Here is a 19,084-nt window from a genome sequence, read left to right on the forward strand (position 1 = left end):
TAGACTGGCCGGGGGGGGGGGGGGGGGGGAGAGGAAGGAAAAATAAAGAAACAAAACCAGAGGAATAAACTGGTGGGGAAAAAGCCAGGGAGAAGAGAGAAAGGATCTGGAAAAAGGAGAAGGCAAGGGGCTGAGGAACTGACAAGAGGGGAAACTGGATAGATAGAACAGAAAGATAAAAGTAGAATAGAATTGGGGGAAAAGGTAACGGTAAGGGAAAACATTTACAATAGAAATAAAAATTCACAAAAGTTGAATTATGACTTGTTAGCTTTAGGACGTTTAAAAATTTAGCTGGACTGAATCTGCAGCTCACCAGAATATTTCCTATAGTTGAGTCAACCAATAAGCATTTCACTTTTGCCACACATCCACACTATTCTTACTACTACCAACTTATCACAAATACAAAGAACAGAGTTGCAACCCTTATTTACTCAAGAACACTTACATGTATGACTAGTGTGTATTTATTTAGGCAACCATGTGGGGACTAAAAGTTTAATACCAATACTCACACACATACATTTTGAAAAGAGTTAGAGAACTCAAAAACTGAGGTTGAGACTCGTCCTTAACTCATGCCATTGGGCAGGTATATGAGAGAGCACAATTTTTTAAGATAAAGATGGTGAGTCAGCCTTAGCTTTAGGAAATATTTTTATTTTGAAAACAGACAGACAGGTCTGTTGAAGTGATAACAGCAAGATAAAAGAATCTACGTAACTAGGGTTCAGTTCAAACACTAGGGCAGTGCAGTTTAATAAGGAAATGCTTTAAACAAAGATTTTTAAACAAATGTTTTAAACAAACATCACTTACGTATAAAACAAGTAACATTCAAGATTACTTTAACTGAAAGATCAAAGAAGATATTTTCCATATTTCTAGTATGTGTAGTTGACAACAGTTGTGTGTAATTAGTTTCTTCTGTTTGTGCAGGTAGTTTACATAGCAACAGAGAAATATCAATTTAAAATAGGAAACTGATTAAAGATACACAAAAACTAACCAGGGGACTCAGGAGTAGGTGTAGCAGCTGAAACTACTACTTACCCCTTTTTTTAAATTGATTCAGCTTCAAAATTGCTTGTGTTATTTTAATATACCACATACGTACAACTCGGAGTGAGAGGCATTAAAGAGACATCTTTGGCCATCCCACTTCTGCCAGGCTGTGTTGAGAGAGCAAAAGGATTACCCGTTTTTCCAAGATTTCTTTATCTAAAACACCTCACTGCTGTTAGTTAGAAGCCTTCCCAGGGGAGAACAGGATTGTTGTCATTAGCCTTCCCCCACAGGAACTCCTGCTGAGCCACTAACTCTTGATAATTAACTGCATGCAGACAGATTAAATGGCTCCATTCTGCTGCAATCCTGACAATTTTTTGGCAGAGGCAGAAAACCTCTCACAGACATTCAATTTTGAGCTTTTCTTCTGAAACTCATTAGTTGATGTCTCAGGTCCTTGGAGGCATGATTCCCTGCCATTCCATCTTCTTAGATAGCAGGAAGTCCCTGGAATGTAACACTTTCCCTCCTACCACTGGTCATAAGCCCAATGGCATTTCCATAGCAAGTTCCAGCTGAACGTCAGAGCATTTCTAATCAGTAATACATAAGGATAAAGTTTCTGTTTGTTGGATGAGTGCGGATGGGAAAAGTGAGTACAGCTTCTCATTCCTATGAAAACCCTCCTCCACTCTTCTTCCCTTTGTCCTTCTCTTGCCCCTCTTTCCCATCACAAGATCTGCCTTGCCAACCCTCAGCCCTGGCTCACTGCTAACATTAGCTTCCTCTCATGCTGCAGAGCTTCTTTGGCAGAAATCCGATGACTAGACTGATTTCCTCCACTACAAATTTGTTATCTTCCTAGCTAACAACTCCATTTCTTTAAATTAGTTGAATCTCCCACCCACTATCCCAGGCACATTTGACTCACTTCTTAAACCCTCTTCTACCTCCTGCCTCCACTTTTCTCCCCACACAGGACCACCCCAAATTCTTCCAAGAGAACATTGACAAAATATAATGTGACCTTCCCTCTCCCCTCAGTCACCCTTCCCTTCCGACAACGCTCTAGGTCTCCTTCTCCCCATCACAGACACAAAGTTTCTCATCTTCTTTCCACCTGTAACCCTCCACTTGCCCCAGTGACCCCATCTCATCTCCTGATGTCTCTCGTGTCCACTCCCATTCCCTAACTTATCCTTAACCTTTCTTCCTTCACAAGTATGATCTAGTCTCTCTCATCTTAAAAAAAACCTACCCTTGACCCCACTTGCCTTTCAACTACCATCTCATCTCTCTTTCATCTCTACACTCCTTGAACATGCTGTTTACAATCCCTGTCTGGAGTTCCTCTCCTCCAATTCCATTCCAGACCCCCTCCAATCTGGCTTTTCCCTTCTCGCACCCCACTGAAACCCCTCTCACCAAGGTCTCTAATGACCTCTGTGACACTGTGCCCCATATTCTTCACAGTGATATGATTATGATTATCACATAATTAGGATATATTTTAACAAAATAAGTCATGTGAGATGTCATTGGAAAAGTTATGATTTGCTAATATGATTATCCTATTTGTATGCATGTATCATTTTTGTTAAGTTATGAATATTGACTATGTACCTGTATTTCAAATGTAGTTACACCTGGGTAACGCCCACTAGTCAAGATGCTCTCAGTCTAGATAGTGGGTGGGGAAAGGCCTATTGTGGGCAATGGGCCATTAGGTAAAAACAGTAGGCCTTAGGAAAAGCTTTCTCGCAGCTGATGTGCCTTACTGAGAACACTCCAAACAGTCTGTGAGTAATGGCTGCTGTAACTCTACAAGGACATGTGATCAGACCACATGATGCTGGACTCCATCTTGGGATGTCAGTATTTTTCCACAGACTGATCTGGGAACCAAGCTTTGAAACAAACGGCTCCTGCCATATGCAAAAGTTATATAAGGCAGGGAGTGACATAATCTGGTGTTCTTCATTCCCCACACAAGAAGACTCTTGGAAACACCTGAGGAACAAAGACTGAACTGGGGGAAGTGCTGGATCCAGGCTAAAGGGATTTCTAGCCTGTGAATGAAACACCTGGGAATTCCAAGCAGTAAAGGAAGTGCAGCTTGCCCCATAAGAATCTGCAGCCTGCTTATATCATCTCTTAGGGTGAGAATCTGCTATTCATATTCAATCTATTTAGTATATTAAGCTTAGTTTGCGTTTTTTGTTTATTTGTTAGGTAATCTGCTATCTGTTTGCTACCACTTACAATCTATCTTTTGTAGTTAATAAACTTGTTTTTGCTTTATTTAAAGCAGTGAGTTGGAGTTAAGTGTGTGGGAATCATAACTCAAGGGTAAAGGCTGTTGCATTTTCCTCTCCACATTGAGGGTGGGAGCGAATTTTATGAGCTTACACTGTACAGTTCCCTGTGCAGCGCAAGACAGTATAATTTTGGGTTTATACTCCAAAGGGGATGTGTACCTGGGGAGCTGGGAGTAGCCTTAGCTCTAGCCTTCCTATGCAGGGGCTGGCCAGAGAATGTCCATGTAACTGCAGCTGGGTGTGTCCCTACCTGCATGTATGCTGGTGAAAGTGCAGGCTGGAGGGCTTTGCAGCTTCTCACAGCAGCACAGTGTGAGAGGGAGTCCAGCCTGCCGCGTCAGGGGGCTCAGTGGTATCCCAGTTCCTGGTGGTACCCCAGCGGGAACCCGTCACAACCTCTTTCTAGCCAAAGCTCAGAACCAGAACCAGTACTGCATCCTCATCCTCTGTGACTTGTCAGCCACCTTGGACACCGTCAGCCAAGCTCCTCTTGAAATCCTGTCCTCCCTTGACTTCCATGACTGTCCTCTGCTTTTCCTCCCATCTCTTTAATTGCTACTTCAGCACATCTTTTGGAAGATCTTCCTCCCCCTCAATTTTTTGGGAGAAGGGATTTCTCAGAGCTGTCTTGGATCCAGTTCTTTTCTCCCTTTACATCTTATCTGTGGATACCTCATGCACAAACACAAATTCAACTACCATCTCTATGGTGACAATTTAGAGATTTACTTCCTTACTTCTAACTAAAATCTAAGCCTGACTCTCGGACACCTCTTTGTGAATGTCAAGCTCAACGTGGCTAAAAACAGAAAGTCTCATGTTCCTCTCTGCTCCCACTACCTCCTGTCTCTGCCATCATCGACAAAACTGCACCATGCTTCTCATCACTCAGACATGTAACCTGATGTCATCTTCAATTCAGACCTCGCATTCTGCCCTCATATCCAGGCTATGTTTAAATCTTACTGATTCTTTCTGTGTAACTTCTTATTCACCCACACAACTAAAATCTTCTCCAGACTCTTATCTCAATTATTGCAACATTTTTCTTTCTGGCCTTGACAAATGCCATCTTGTCCCACACATATGCATTCAGCATACTGCTGCAAAGATCATTTTCCTAGCACATCACATTGACCACGTCACTTGTTTCTTCACATCTCTCCCCTGGTTTCCCCTTCTCCATCACATCTAATAAATAACTTGTCTTCATTTTCTACGCCCTTCACAGTCTCTCAAATCACTTTTGAGATGTTGACTCCTGTCGCCAATCAGCCAAGGACACCAGCCTCCATCATCCACTCATTAAATTTTCAAACAAGAACCCTTGTGCTTTCTCCTGTGCTCCCCTCACACTTGGGAGGAGTGCCTAGTAAACATCTGCAAAGCTACCTCATTATCCTCCTTCTAACCCCTTCTTAACTCTCTCCTTTTCCATGAAAGCTTGACAGCAGTTAGACTGCTGGTATGCTAAGACCACTTCTGATCAAGTTGACCAGCATTGTGTCATTGTTTCCTTGTCCTATTCCATCTGTCTGTATCCATCATCTGTTGCCTCTAGTATTATACTATAAGCTCTTTGGGGCAGGGACAAATCTTTTCTGTTCATTTGTACAGTGCTTAGCACAATGGTCCTAGTGTATGACTAGGGCTGCTAGGTGCTACAACAATACACGTAAGTCCTTTTCCTAACAGAAAAATATAGTTTTCCTACTTTACAATCCTAAAGACTGAACTCTATTAAATAGAGTCAAGTTAAAAAAATAAACAAAAAATTTATTCAGCAATAAACAAACATTCCCAACTGCTATACCTGCTTAGTACACTAACATAGTGTTACTTTATAGTGTGTGTAATGCCACAGTAATCAGGTACTTATACTAAATTAAAAACCATCAACTAGACAGAATAACCCAGGTGGAGCCTCTTTAAGAACCCCTATTGCCAACTTCTACTACCAGCTATTCAAGTAGAAGCAATTATGTTGTCAGGAATAAGGGATAAAGAACTAACCGACTTAATCAATTAGTATGTTAATAAAGAGCTTTGAAGATGACAGCAAGATAAAAGAATCTACCTAACTAGGATTCAGTTCAAACACTAGGGCAGTGCAGTTTAATAAGGAAATGCTTTAAACAAAGATTTTTAAACAAATGTTTTAAACAAACATCACTTATGTATAAAACGTGTGTATAAAACAAGTAACATTCAAGATTACTTTAACTGAAAGATCAAAGAAGATATTTTCCATATTTCTAGTATGTGTAGTTGACAACAGTTGTGTGTAATTAGTTTCTTCTGTTTGTGCAGGTAGTTTACATAGCAACAGAGAAATATCAATTTAAAATAGGAAACTGATTAAAGATACACAAAAACTAACCAGGGGACTCAGGAGTAGGTGTAGCAGCTGAAAGTATTACTTATCCCTTTTTTTAAATTGATTCAGCTTCAAAATTGATTGTGTCATTTTAATATACCACGTTTATTAATAAACACACAACCACAATGCAAAGATAATGCCTTGCATCATGCCCCAAAGGCACCATATATAAGATTTGGCCAGCTACAAGGGAAGTAAATTCTAAAGGCAAGAGATAGTCACTGAGATAGTCTTGCTGTTGATCTTTTAAAGATACACCAAGTGCGTTTATACCTTTTTAGGGGAAAATGAGATTGGCGTCTGGTCAATGGTATCAAAGGCTGCTGACAGATGTCAGAGGGTCACAATGACAAAAGAAAAACTGCTGAGCAGAGATCTAATTCACAGAGTCAATACTTTTTTTTTTTTTTAGAAGAAGCCATCATGTTGAAAGAGTCCAGAGGACAGAGAAATCTGAATCTTAAAAGAGGAAGAACAGAAGGAACACTGGCGCCTGTGCCAGTATGTTGCTCTGGGGAGCACCAAAATCTTGACTTGCAAATTGATCCAAATATCTGAGGGACATAAGAGGAGGAGAATAACTGCAACTTGGGGGGAAGTAGCAAGGCTATTTCAGATATTTTTTTCCTGTAGAGTACAGTTAACTGTTAAAAGCTCCTTCACATTTAACACAGATCAAATGCCTGATGTTCAGGGGGAAAATAATCTTGTTTTTTAGAAAGTATCTCTATCTTCTTCCTGGCAGCCAGAGATTTATTGCCCTAGTCATCTTAGTCAGGTTCCTCGGTTATCTTTGTGAGATTCCTTGGGAGCTTTGCAGTAAAGTTTTCCCACCTATATATGATCACAATTTGATCCTAACTGCACAATATCTGCTTTACACAAAAAGGTTTGTTCCATTTAACATGCTCCAAGAGGCTAAGATTTCTAATGCTTTTCTCCTTCTGCAGCTGTTGTCCGGGTTGGGATTTTTTGGGGGGGGAAGGGAAGGGGACGCATCTTGTTATCCTTAATCAAAGCTGGGAATGTTTGCTTGGCCCATTCTATATTTCATTCCAAGTATGACTTAAGAAAAAAGAAATTTTACTCCCATCTTAGCTTTCACAGCAATTCAAATTATATTCTATCCTACAGTTAAACTTGTCTGTCATTGAGCCCATGACATTTAGTGAAATTTGTCAGTTAAGTGCTTTATTTGTTCAATAAAGCACCTCATTTAGCTTGCTAAGCGAGCTAGTTCAAATTGAGGAACAAGGCTTTTGCTTGTTCCAGCTTAACCTGACTTTAGGCATGAAACAATGATTTTTTCTGTATACTCCAAGACTTTTAAAAATCTTTCATTGACTGTAATTTTGCTCTTTGAGCTGGGTAATATAAAATTCTAATGCCAAATTTTTAAAAAGATTACAAGAAACAAACCTAGGAAAAATATTTTCATTCTGACCTACCTGCAGAAGTGTGTGCATCTAGACCGCTATCTCCAGCCTCCTTGTCTTTCTGTGCCTTTATCCACTTAAAAAAATTTAACAGCCCACTTGTCGTGCCCCCCCACACACCCACAATATCCACAATAAGAAAGTGATGTTGCAGGACTCCAATTTCATTCAATACCCATTTGTACAGATTTCTCAGGTGCTAATTGTAGCTGTACTTCTACCATAAAAGGTAAAAAACAGGGATTTGCCAGAGGCTTTATTTGTAATCTGTTTAAAACAATAACAGAGCTCAAAAACACCACTCAAGCACCACTGCAAAGTGCACAGTGTTCTGTTCAACCAACACTTCAGAATCCATACCGGATAAGTAACCTAGAACAGAGATTCTTGAACCGTGGTCCATGAAAAGCAGGCACATTGTGTTGACATCTCTGCCTTACTTCCAGTTGCTAAATTGCATTACGAGCAGGGCCACCCAGAGGATTCAGGGGGCCTGGGGTCTTTGGCGGCGGGGGGTCCGGGCCCCGCAAGAGTTTTCCGGGGCCCCCGGAGCGAGTGAAGGACCCCGCTCCAGGGGCCCCGAAAAACTCTCTTGGGGTCCCCTGCGGGGCCCGGGGCAGATTGCCCCTCTTGCCCCCCCACCCCCCCCCCGGGCAGCCCTGATTAAGAGATAGCTAAAATATATTAACAAGTTTTCTAATAGTACTTTTCCACATAAGCAATTGCTGTAGTTCCACAGTGAGGATACACAAGTTCTGAATGAGAGGTGTTCCACACGATAGTGAGTGGGAAGAAAGACAGTCCATAAGACTCTCTCTCTATTAAAACTCTCATTGTGTGGACCAATTTAACAATCCTCTGACCTAGAGACTGTGTGAAATGCTGGGGAAATTTTATATTATATATATTGACAACAATCAAGGTCTGCTAAAAACAAAACATATGAAATAGGTACAGAAAAAATTGTGCATAGCCACTAGATATTTCAAACCTCTCAATGATTTATAAATGCAGCTTATCTTTCTTTTTCAGTTATTAAAACAAATTGAGATGTATTGATAAAACACAAATCCATGCAGTAAGCAGTTTAAAAATCAGAAAGTCACTCTAATATAAATTAAAAACAGCCTAACCCTACGTTTTCAGCACCACAAGCAAGAGACCCAAAATATTCCTAAGACTTTCAGCACAAAGCAGAACACAGGCTTCTCCTAATGACAGGCCTAAATAACATGGATAAGCATCAACCAACAGATTACCTTCTAATGAGACACTAACTTTAGCAATTTCTCATTTAAAAAATAAACATACGAAAAACCACAAGTGCTCCCTGGACCTGTTCCTACTCCTACTCAAGACAATGACACAACATCCATTGATTTCATCAGAACAGTACTGCGTCCTTAAAGTCTGACTGCTATTGACACTAAATTCCATTTCACCATAAGCACATGCAGCTTATTTACTGACCATAAAATGAGTAATTATGCAGAAAAGAAACAGTTGCCTAGGAACCTCTTGCTTCTTTAACTGCCCTGATCAAGTCACCTGTGTCAGAACAGCTAATATAGCTCTTTTCGAGCAGTGAACAAAGACACTTCCTTTTAAAATCAAGCACCGCAGGGGAAGGGGGAGTGAAGAATGTATATAACTCAGCTATAAAGGGCACTTCACAACCATAGAGCAAGACAGAGGAGTTCTGCAACATATGCAGAAAATGTACAATTACCTTACTGAGCCATTTGCCTTCTAAAACTTCTTAATTCCAAAGGAATGTATTTTATTTTCAAAATAACACCTCAGTTTCAAGATTCATTGTTTCATGTAAGGGCAATCAACAAACATTACTACAATTTAGTCACCATCAATCCAAACATTTGAGCTTGTGAATACTACAACTTCTCAAAACATCAGTTTAACCCTTCAGCTTTTTTATTCTACCAATATAACATGATTTAAATGTAGCCAAGTTAGAATACATAGATTAACATTTGATAGCCAAACCTGAGTGTCTGATGTAATGCTACAGATGGTTAACTAACGGAAGCTACAAATGTCTAGATAGCAGCATGGATAAAATAATAAAATAATTTCAAAAAATAGGATTTTTTTGATAAAATGCTTTTTGAGGGAAAAAACCTATCTAAAGATAGTTTAAACTAAGATACATTATAGATCAAAGATATCTCATCATGGAATAGGGATTATAAATTCTAATTCTATAGTATGAGACAATATATTCATGTAATGTTTAAGAACAGTTTTGTAAATTAGTTCCAATAGTTCATGGATTAGGTACCCAATTTTATGGGATTCCAGGAGATTCTGTATAGATTACTAGGTTAATGTTTCTATCTACCCAATGGGACTCCGAGCTCAGTCTAGAAGATACTATCAGAGGTGCTTAGTTTTGCAGTTCTCAAACTGTGGATTTGTGTCTACAGAGGTAACATGCTTGTCAACAGCAAAAATGTTTTTAAATAAATCAATAATATATAGAGGTGAGAAATAACAGACCTCAACTCTATTGTCCTTCTGCAAATTTGTGTACGGAGAGTCAATCTTTACCTCTCTCTAAAAATGCAAAGTTTCAAAAAGTTCAATGAATAGAAGATTGTTGGGGGGCAGAATAGATCTGGACAAGGAGAAAAAGTCTGGAGATAAATGTGAGAAGTGAGAGACATATGCTTGTTTTGTTAAATATTGTACATTTGCTGTTGAAGAAAAAAATCCAGAATACTTAACATTGTTGTTTTAGTTAAATAAAACATTTTAAGTGTCTGTCTGTGATGTTCTCCTCCTAATACAGCATGGCAAGAAAATCCTCCAAATATTAATGATTAACCTGTTGAATTGGAGATAGTCCACCTCCCGATGACTTCATAAATATCTGCTTCAATTACCTTTGGTAAATGAAATAACCAAACAATCATTCATTTTCTGATATAGCTGAAAAACTAATCTTAAACAAAATAAATCACTGTTTAAAAATGTATAGTGTGTACTGTACCTTCTAAAAATGAAACCTACATCTACCTCTGAGTTGTGAAGAATATATATTAAGGTTATAACAACCAAGAAGAATGCACTTTTATGTAGAAAACTATGATTAAATCAAGTCTTCCTGACTAGTGATTTAAATCATGATTTAAATCAATTTGATTTAAATCAAATCCACCCTGCTAGATACCATGGAATGAAATTCAAAGTTCCCCTTTCTTAACAAATGCACTTCTCACTGCCGTTATCGAAAGACTTCAAGATTCACCCAGAGTGCGCATTACCAAAGAAAGACTAAAAGCATTGGAAGCATGGGATCACAGTCAGCCCAGAGAGCATGCTCTCAACGGGTGAAAATATTCTACATAAACCTACTCAAACTTTGGGTAGTTAGACTGGCTCTGCTGACCGTCCTATCATGGTACAAATAAAAAACATTCCAATAAGAACAGGTAACTGAGCTGTAGTTATCTGTCTCCATCAACAAGGCTAAACAAAAGCAGATACCTCTTGCAGATGCTGATCCAGTTCACTAACAGAATGACTATTAAAGTGCAGCGTGGGAAGCAGCATTGTTGGACTGCACTGGGGAGGACCACAAGGTGTGGCTTCAACACCTGTGTTTCGCCATCCAAATTGGTGTTACACTAGCATAGACAACAGCACAGCAGGCAGAGGAAGCAGGCTTACCCTGAGAAGATAAACTTGGACCAGTACTGAAAACAGTTGTACAACACCCAGGAGCATTTTTTAAATACAAGGGCATCTTATGTGCATTAAAGGCTGAAAGCACTGGCAACAGAAGCAACTCCTTTTCTCCCCTATAGAGCATTACAGAATAAAAAACAACTTTCTCTTGCAGGAAACCCATAACTGAACTTCCACACTCCTGGGTTTTTAAAATCTCAACCGTGGTGTTTCATTCATAGTTTTTTACCTTTATCAGAAGCAGAACCATGAAATATGTCAATAATTCTAGTCACCAAACAAGATATGCAAGTATATATATTAGCTTTAAATCGGTTATAGTACAGATGCTTTAGTACATTTAAAGGCTACCTACTGTAAGGTCCAAATACTGATTTCCACATGCAGACTGATGTAGTTTCTTGCCCTAACGCAGTGAAGATATTCCATCGCACTGGGCCATATTTATCCCAGATTTAATTTACCACAACTCCACTGATTTCAAGGGAGTTGTGCCTCCTTACACGAGGGATGAACTTGATTCACTAGGGTGCATACAGTTAAATTAACAATGGTAATTAAAATAAGAGGGTGCTGAAACAAAAATACTGATTGAATATTTTTCCTTTAATCCTTCAGCATTTGTGCTAACTAAAAGGAAGCTATGTTTCAATACTAAAATAATTTATGTTTCCATTTATTTATTTCAAATGTATTCTCTTTGGGATTTACTGCAATTGACAGAGCTTTTTTATGAACAAAAAAGATTAAGATGAAACACTAACTGCATATTTCTTTTGTCCTTTGGCATCAGCTTTGAAAAAAAGAACATTTAATATGCAGAAATTAATATTTTTCATTAAAAGATAAAAGCTGCATGGTTTTATCTAAATTGTAATCTAGTAAATACCTGCACCTGTCATGCAGGAAATCAAGACCACTAAATCAAATATGGGTTTCTCGGCGGTGGCAGGAAATGGTACAGGGTACATGTATGCGGCCCACAGTGGAAGGGAGATTCTTGTGCTGCGTGACATGGCAACTGTTTTGGACATGGCATTGATCGGCTCTCAAGGGATCTCCATTCCGTCCTTTTGACATGAAAATTTCATAGCCACAATGAGTTGGGGCAAGAAACCAGAGAGTTGAACTTTGAGGAACAGAGGAACCCCCAACCTGTGTGGGGGTCGGGAGTAAGAAGGTATAATAGGTTAATAGGGTGCCAGATTCTAAAATCTTGCGGAGAGTTTTTGCTGCTAAATCAAACTAGGTGGGTTCTGTTGACTCCAACACAGGAATATAAAGTGCATGTGTGCATGTGTATCACACACACACAAGGAACTGAACACTTAGACTCCCCCTTTCCCCTCAAAGACAATCTGGGGCAATTGAGAGACATCAGCAGTACAAGACCAAAATTACATCTCCTTTCTGTTTCCCCTCCCTTGTTTTGCCTGTGTTGTTTTTTTAAGTATCCTCTTCAGGGGATTAAGTCTCTTACTATGCATTTGTATGATGCCTAGTACAATGGGGCCCTAAACTCAGTTGGGGCCTTTATCTAATGTAAACACATAATTCATTTTTAAAATATCCTTTTTCGTTTGTTCCCTTTAAAGAAAAAGAAAAAACACGTGAATGCTATTACATAATTAGGTCTCTATTTTAGCTTTAAATTGCAGCAAAGTAGATTCAGGTTAGACTGTGGCAAAACTTCCTAACTGTAAGGGTAGTTAAGCACTGGAATAAATCACCTAGGGAGGTTGTGGAATCTCTGTCACTGGAGCTTTTTAAGAACAGGGTAGACAAATATATTGGTCAGAGATGATGTAGATAATACTTAGTCCTGCCTCAGTGCAAGGGATTGGACTAGATGACCTTTCAAGGTCCCTTCCAATTCTACATTTCTATGATACTATTATTATCAGACTAAAATAGTGTCCTAATGTGAATACCTTTTCACGTGTTTCTTTTTCCTTTTTAATAAACAGAGCAAACAAAAAACAATGGCATTTTAAATGAATTAATATTCACTTTCATCACACAAACCCTCTTCTCATGCCCAGATCTTTTCCTTCCATTAGTATTGAGAGTTATAAAATTGTATTAATATGAATTATTTGTATTTGCAATCTAAGACTATTTATGATTAAGCAATGAGAAATGTATTAACAGCTATACATTGAAAATTACCAATGCTGCCTTAGGGTTTCTTTCTGCAGACAGTAAGTGGAATAAGTGCTCAGCATTTCAAACAGACAAAGCAGACAAAAAGGGTGGTGTTTTCCCTACAAACAAGCCATCTTTAGCGCAATTCAAATACTGAAATGTTAGGATATTCTAATGCCAATAGCAATATAACATACTAGGCATAGTTATAAGACATAAAGCGTGTCAGTAAGAGAAATGTATGCAGATATAAACCTAATTTGTTCTTATAAACAGCTATACAGCGACTTTCTAAATAACTGTTTATAGTCTTCATTTAAATAACTTTAAATTTAAATAAAGAAACCCAATACTTACTTGTGCATATTTTCCACTCCTATTATGATCATGATATAGTAGGAAATTCCACTTTGTACAACAAAATGTAAGGCATACCTAGAAAAAATTATAATAGTCACTCCAGGCAATCATTTTTCATTACCAACAGTCTAGCACATATATATGTTTTCCTTACTTAAAATGAAAAGATAGTTAGATTTTTAATCCATCAGTTACACGCTTAACAAGAAGATCTCCTTTAAACCTATTTTAAGGTAGGTAACTGAAAAGCAAAAAAAACCACCAACTTTTGCCCTTTACTATTTTCTTATAAAAGTATCTGTTTGAGGGTTTTTTGCATTCAAAATATCAGGTCCCTTATCCACTCTCTTTTACAGAGGACCTTGACATCTTTAAATGATCTGAACAGTTGTCTCACATAAGCCTATAACCTGAGTGGAGCTCTCCCTTATCTGAGGAAGAAGAGCATTCTGGCAGCTTGAGTTGTGAGAATTAGTCTTTGCACATCATACGCAAACAGTAGAGGGTGAAAGTAAAGTTCACATTTTGCAGTTCACTTTTCACATAAAGGCAAAATATGATAATTGAAGTTCCACACTGACAGTCATGGAGACTAATGTTCTACTTATCCAAAAAACAGGTACAGCATGGCAGCAACGATGATGTTTTCCTAGACCAGGGTTCAGCAACTTTCGGCAGGGGTTCCCAAACTTGGTTTGCAGCTGGTTCAGGGTAAGCCCCTGGTGGGCCGCAAGACGCTTTGTTTACCTGAGCGTCCACAGGTACAGCCACTCGCAGCTCCCCGTGGCCACAGTTCATCATTCCCTGGCCAGGCCACTGCCAGCAAGTTATTTCATACTGGCAACCAAATCACTATCAGTTAGTGAAGATTCAGTGATTAAAACAGTTTTGACTATCTGTGCATTTTCCTCATTGTTTTTACAAATAACGTGGTGGTAGAAAGTCATTTTTCAACAGGGAAGTAGGAAGTTGGTATCAAATTTCCCTCTTAAGTTTATTTTCTTAATAGTATTTGTGACACTATGCCCCATATTCTTCATAGAAATATGTTTATGATATGAATATGGCATAACTAAGATGTATTTTATGCAAGATGGGTCATGTGACATATCATTGGAAAGGTTATGATTTACTATGCATGTATCATTTCTGTATCTGAAGTTAGGAATATTAACTATGTATCAATTATAAAAGCGTTTACATCTGGGGAACACCCACCAGAAAGAATGCAATCGGTCTGGATGGGCCATTAGGGAGAATGATAGGACTTTGAACATGCTAATCCCCCACCTTCCTGAGAAGTTTCCTGGGATGCTGCTTTGACACTGCAGGGACATGTGATCATATCACCTGTTACTGGATTCCATCTTGGATTACTAGTATTTTTTCACTGGGGGAAGGGAGGGAGAATCCCACTGAGACACAAAAAGATTCCCACCATATGTAAATCTTTTTTAAGGCAGTGAAGTTAGGTAATCAGGGTTGGTTCTTTAATGAAGCGCCAACCAAGTTGACTGCTAGAAACGCCTAAGACTGATCTCGGGAAGAGAAGAACTGGAACCAGGCTAGAAGGTGTCTGGCCCATGAAAGGAATATCTGGAATTCTAAGCTGCAAGCAAGAAAAGTCTGTTTTCAAGACTCTCCGGAACCTGCTTAAAATGACATTTAGGGTGAGAAATTACAACTTGTAGCCAGTAGTGCATTAAGTTTAGTTGATGTGTTTGCTTTATTTGCTCAGTAATCTACTTGGATCTGTTTGCTATCCCTGATCATCACTTAAAATCTGTTCTTTGTAGTTAATAAACTTGTTTTTGTTTTCTATCAATCAGTTTGTGCAATTCATAACTCAGGGAGGGGGGGCAAAAAGCTGTGCATATCTTCCTCCACATTGAGGGAGGGTGTGATTTTCATGAGCTTACACGGTACAGATTTCTGTGCAGTGCAAGACAATACAATTTTGCACTCCAGAGAGGGGTGCACTTGAATGCTGGGCAATCCCCAAGCTGAGTCTTCCCACACAGAGCTGATCTCAGTGTCTGTGTCCTTTTGCAGCTGGGTGTGGTCCCATCTGTGTATGTATTAGAGGAGGCTTAAGGGCCTGGCACAGCAAGACAGGGTGAGGGAGCCCAGGCTGGTGGAAAGGGCGGGCTCAGTAGGACCCCAGTACATCAGGTGGCTCCCTGAAGGGGGGTCAACGTGTCACAGTATTAGCTATGAGGAAAATGTGTTTGATCTTCATTAGGCAGACTCTCTCTCATTTTGGGACCATCTTAATCAAAAGAGATCAAATGGCTAAAATACTACTGATTTATTTGGAAATTTTCTTTCCCATACAAATACAGCCTAAAAATCAGCTGCTGTTGCTAGTCACCTTCAGCTCAGTTATCACAGACATTTATAAGGCAAGTTTTCCTATAAATCTTGGGCATTCATTTCTTCCAAAAACTGCTTGGCCTTTTTGATATAAAAGCAGGTCCAATTCACATGGATCTCCATTATTACAAAAAGATCCTTGCATCAGCAGGAGTTAGCCTATTAGAGATATAAGAAGGTTAATATTCATATTGGCTTTGATGTAACACTGTTGCAACTTTTTTTAAAGAAAGAAATGCTATACTGAATATTTTAAAAGAGTATTGTAAAGATGTTTTATCCACTTATCCGTCTCGTTTTATGGCAATTAATACTAAGAAGGAAAAGCATTTCTTTTAAAAAAATCTAAAATTATCAATACTATTTTCTATTTCAAGTCCTTATTAGTTACAATGAATTCCATAACTATATTTTCTTTTTTAATTCAAAAGCTAAAGATCAGGAACAAGATTATGTATCTTCAAGAAACCCGACAAATACTTTATTGTAAAAAGCATGCCTTGTGGTGGAATTGCAATCCATATTAGTATGTTAACACTCAGTCTCTAAAAGTATTAATTCTTTTATATAAGAACAGAAAAGTAATACTAGCAGTGTGATTGATCTTTGAGTCATATGCAATTCAATTACAATAGCATTCAAATGAATAGAAAACTATAAACCTAAATATTTTAATTAACCCATTTTAGCTATGTGCTAGGTACACTCTAAGGGTGCTTCAATACTTTCAAAGAGGACACTATGACCTTTCTTTGTACCCCAAATCACCATGCCAGTGTAATAAAGGTGATTTAAGACTCTGTGGAGTTCACTTGAGGCAAGCAGGTTATAATATTAATCAAGTACATTCTTGGAGGATGGCAGATTCCAAACTGTTCCCTGCATTTGGAGTTTCTGTGAGTGCAATTGGGGATTCAGGACAGAAAAAAGAAGCATTACTCCCCTCTGGAGCTGGATTTACCATAAACTGCCATCTAATCAGACACCTGAATAGCTGGAGAGGAGGTTGGTAGATTTTATTAAAGTGAAATTTGAGTGTACTGGAATTGTATTCATTTTAAAATGTAATTTTTCTTTTTGAGAGTCTTTGAATTTTAAACACTGTAGAAGATAATAGGTTAAGGTTCTCTCTAATCTGTATATAGGTGATGACATAACGAAAGAGATTTTCTGTACTGTCTCCATCTGCAGGCAGGAATGATACCAAACTATTTGGACTCACAGAAAGGATCAAAGACAGAAAAAAAAGTTGTTTTTTATTCCTAAATTAAGAGAGGAATGATGTTTTTGGCTGAGATGAGAGGCAGCAGAAATTTGTAAACTAACATGCTTAATTATTTCCTTGGAAAAAGATTAAGTTAGTTTCCAGTAGTTAAATATGAATAAAATATCAGAATATGCATAAGACAAACCTCATATCCAGCATTTCGGATTGCAAATTATTTAAATTATTTATTATTTTCTAAAGCAAGAGATAATTACTTAGGACCACACTCAGTGAAGCCAAGTCAAAACCAATGACACCCTAATTCATCAGTCTGGATGAATTTTGACTGATATTACTGCCTAATTTTTTATGTTATTTCATTTCTCACCTGATTGCCAATGAAGCTCTGTACTTATTGTGCAGTTTTCTGTCTTCTAACAGTAAATTTCAGAAATCCAAATTTAGAAGGAACAATATATTTTCATTTATTTTGAAATACTCTTGTAACTTTTCCTCAAAGGAGAGGTGTGAATTATCTTTTTGTTATAAAAATACCGTATCACTGCACTATATGTTTACCGTATTTGATAAAGGGAGAGTAAGTGTAGGGTTGCCAACTTTGGTTGGACAAATTCCTGGAGATTTCATAACAACATAATCTTTAATTAAAGATTAATCTTTATTTCCTGGAGACTCCGGGACAATCCTGGAGGGTTAGCAACCCTAAGTGTACGGCATAATCCACATTACTGGAATATTGGTATAGAAGGGTACAGCTTGCTAAGGAAGGACAGGCAGCGTAAAAAGGGAGGAGGCGTTGCCTTATATATTAAAAATGTATACACTTGGAGTTTGGTTGAGATGGAAATAGGAGACAGACTTGTTGAAAGTCTCTGGGTAAGGATAAAAGGGGTAAAAAACAAGGGTGATGTCATGGTAGGCATCTACTACAGACCACCCAACCAGGAAGAAGAGGTGGATAAGGCTTTTTTTTAAACAACTAACAAAATCTTCCAAAACACAGAACTTGGTGGTGGTGGTGAACTTCAACTACCCAGACATCTGTTGGGAAAATAACAGAGCAGGACACGGATTATCCAACAAGTTCTTGGAATGTATTGGAGACATTTTTTTATTTCAGAAGCTGGAGAAAGCTACTAGGGGAGAGACTGTTTTAGATTTGATTTTGGCAAATAGGGAGGAACTGGCTGAGAATTTGAAAACTGAAGGCCACTTAGGTGAAAGTGATCATGAAATGGTAGAGTTGACAATTCTAAGGAATGGTAGGAGGGAAAACAGCCCAATAAAGATAATGGATTTCAAGAAGGCAGATTTTAGCAAACTCAGGTAATTGTTAGGTAAGATTCCATGGGAAGCAAGTCTTAGAGGAAAAACAGTTCAACAGAGTTGGCAGCTTTTCAAAGAGACATTATTAAGGGCACAAGAGCAAGCTATCTCACTGTGTAGGAAAGATAGCAAATATGGCAAGAGACCATGCAGGCTTAACCAGAAGATCTTTAATGAGCTGAAACACTTAAAAAAAAAAAAAAAAGAGTCTTAAAAAGTGGAAACTAGGTCAAATTACAAAGGATGAATAGAAACAAACAACACAAGTATGTAGGGATAAAATTAGAAAGGCCAAGGCATAAAACAAGATTAAACTAGCTAGAGACATAAAGGGTAACAAAAAACACATTCTACAAATACATTAGAAGCAAGAGGAAGACCAAGGACAGGCTGTCAATTCCAAGGCCCACAACTCAATAGGGGCAGGGAGGAAACAATAACAGAAAATGTGGAAAGGGCAAAAGTGCTAAATGACTTTTTTGTTCTGGTTTTCACCAAAAACGTTAGTAGCAATTGGATGTCTAACATAGTGAATGCCAGTGAAAATGAGGTAGAATCAGAGGCTAAAATAGGGAAAGAACAAGTTAAAAATTACTTGGACAAGTTAGATGTCTTCAAGTCACCAGGGCCTGATGAAATGCATCCTAGAATACTCAAGGAGCTGATTGAGGAGATAATTGAACCAGTAGTGATTATCTTTGAAAAGTCATGGAAGACGGGAGAAATTCCAGAGGACTGGAAAAGGGCAAATATAGTGCCTATAAAAAGAGGAATAAGGACAATCCAGGGAATTACAGAC

At 38.4% G+C, this 19,084-nt stretch overlaps 1 protein-coding gene across 3 annotated transcripts in view; it reads right to left on the bottom strand.

Annotated features, from left to right (window-relative positions):
- The window catches only part of MBOAT2 (membrane bound O-acyltransferase domain containing 2), a 176,051-nt gene that overhangs the window by 120,368 nt on the left and 36,599 nt on the right, over positions 1–19,084 (bottom strand). Inside the window, exon 3 of one of the 3 annotated variants that reach the window (XM_054023482.1) lies at positions 13,356–13,433. The exons of 1 other annotated variant lie outside the window; for it this stretch is intronic. In XM_054023482.1, the coding sequence (XP_053879457.1) occupies positions 13,356–13,433 (78 nt within the window). Of the gene's footprint in view, positions 1–13,355; positions 13,434–19,084 lie in introns of those variants that run through there. One more of the 3 variants, XM_054023483.1, reaches the window with a different exon arrangement.

This window comes from Malaclemys terrapin, chromosome 3, assembly GCF_027887155.1.
Source record: "Malaclemys terrapin pileata isolate rMalTer1 chromosome 3, rMalTer1.hap1, whole genome shotgun sequence".
In the NCBI taxonomy this organism is placed as follows: Eukaryota; Metazoa; Chordata; order Testudines; family Emydidae; genus Malaclemys; species Malaclemys terrapin.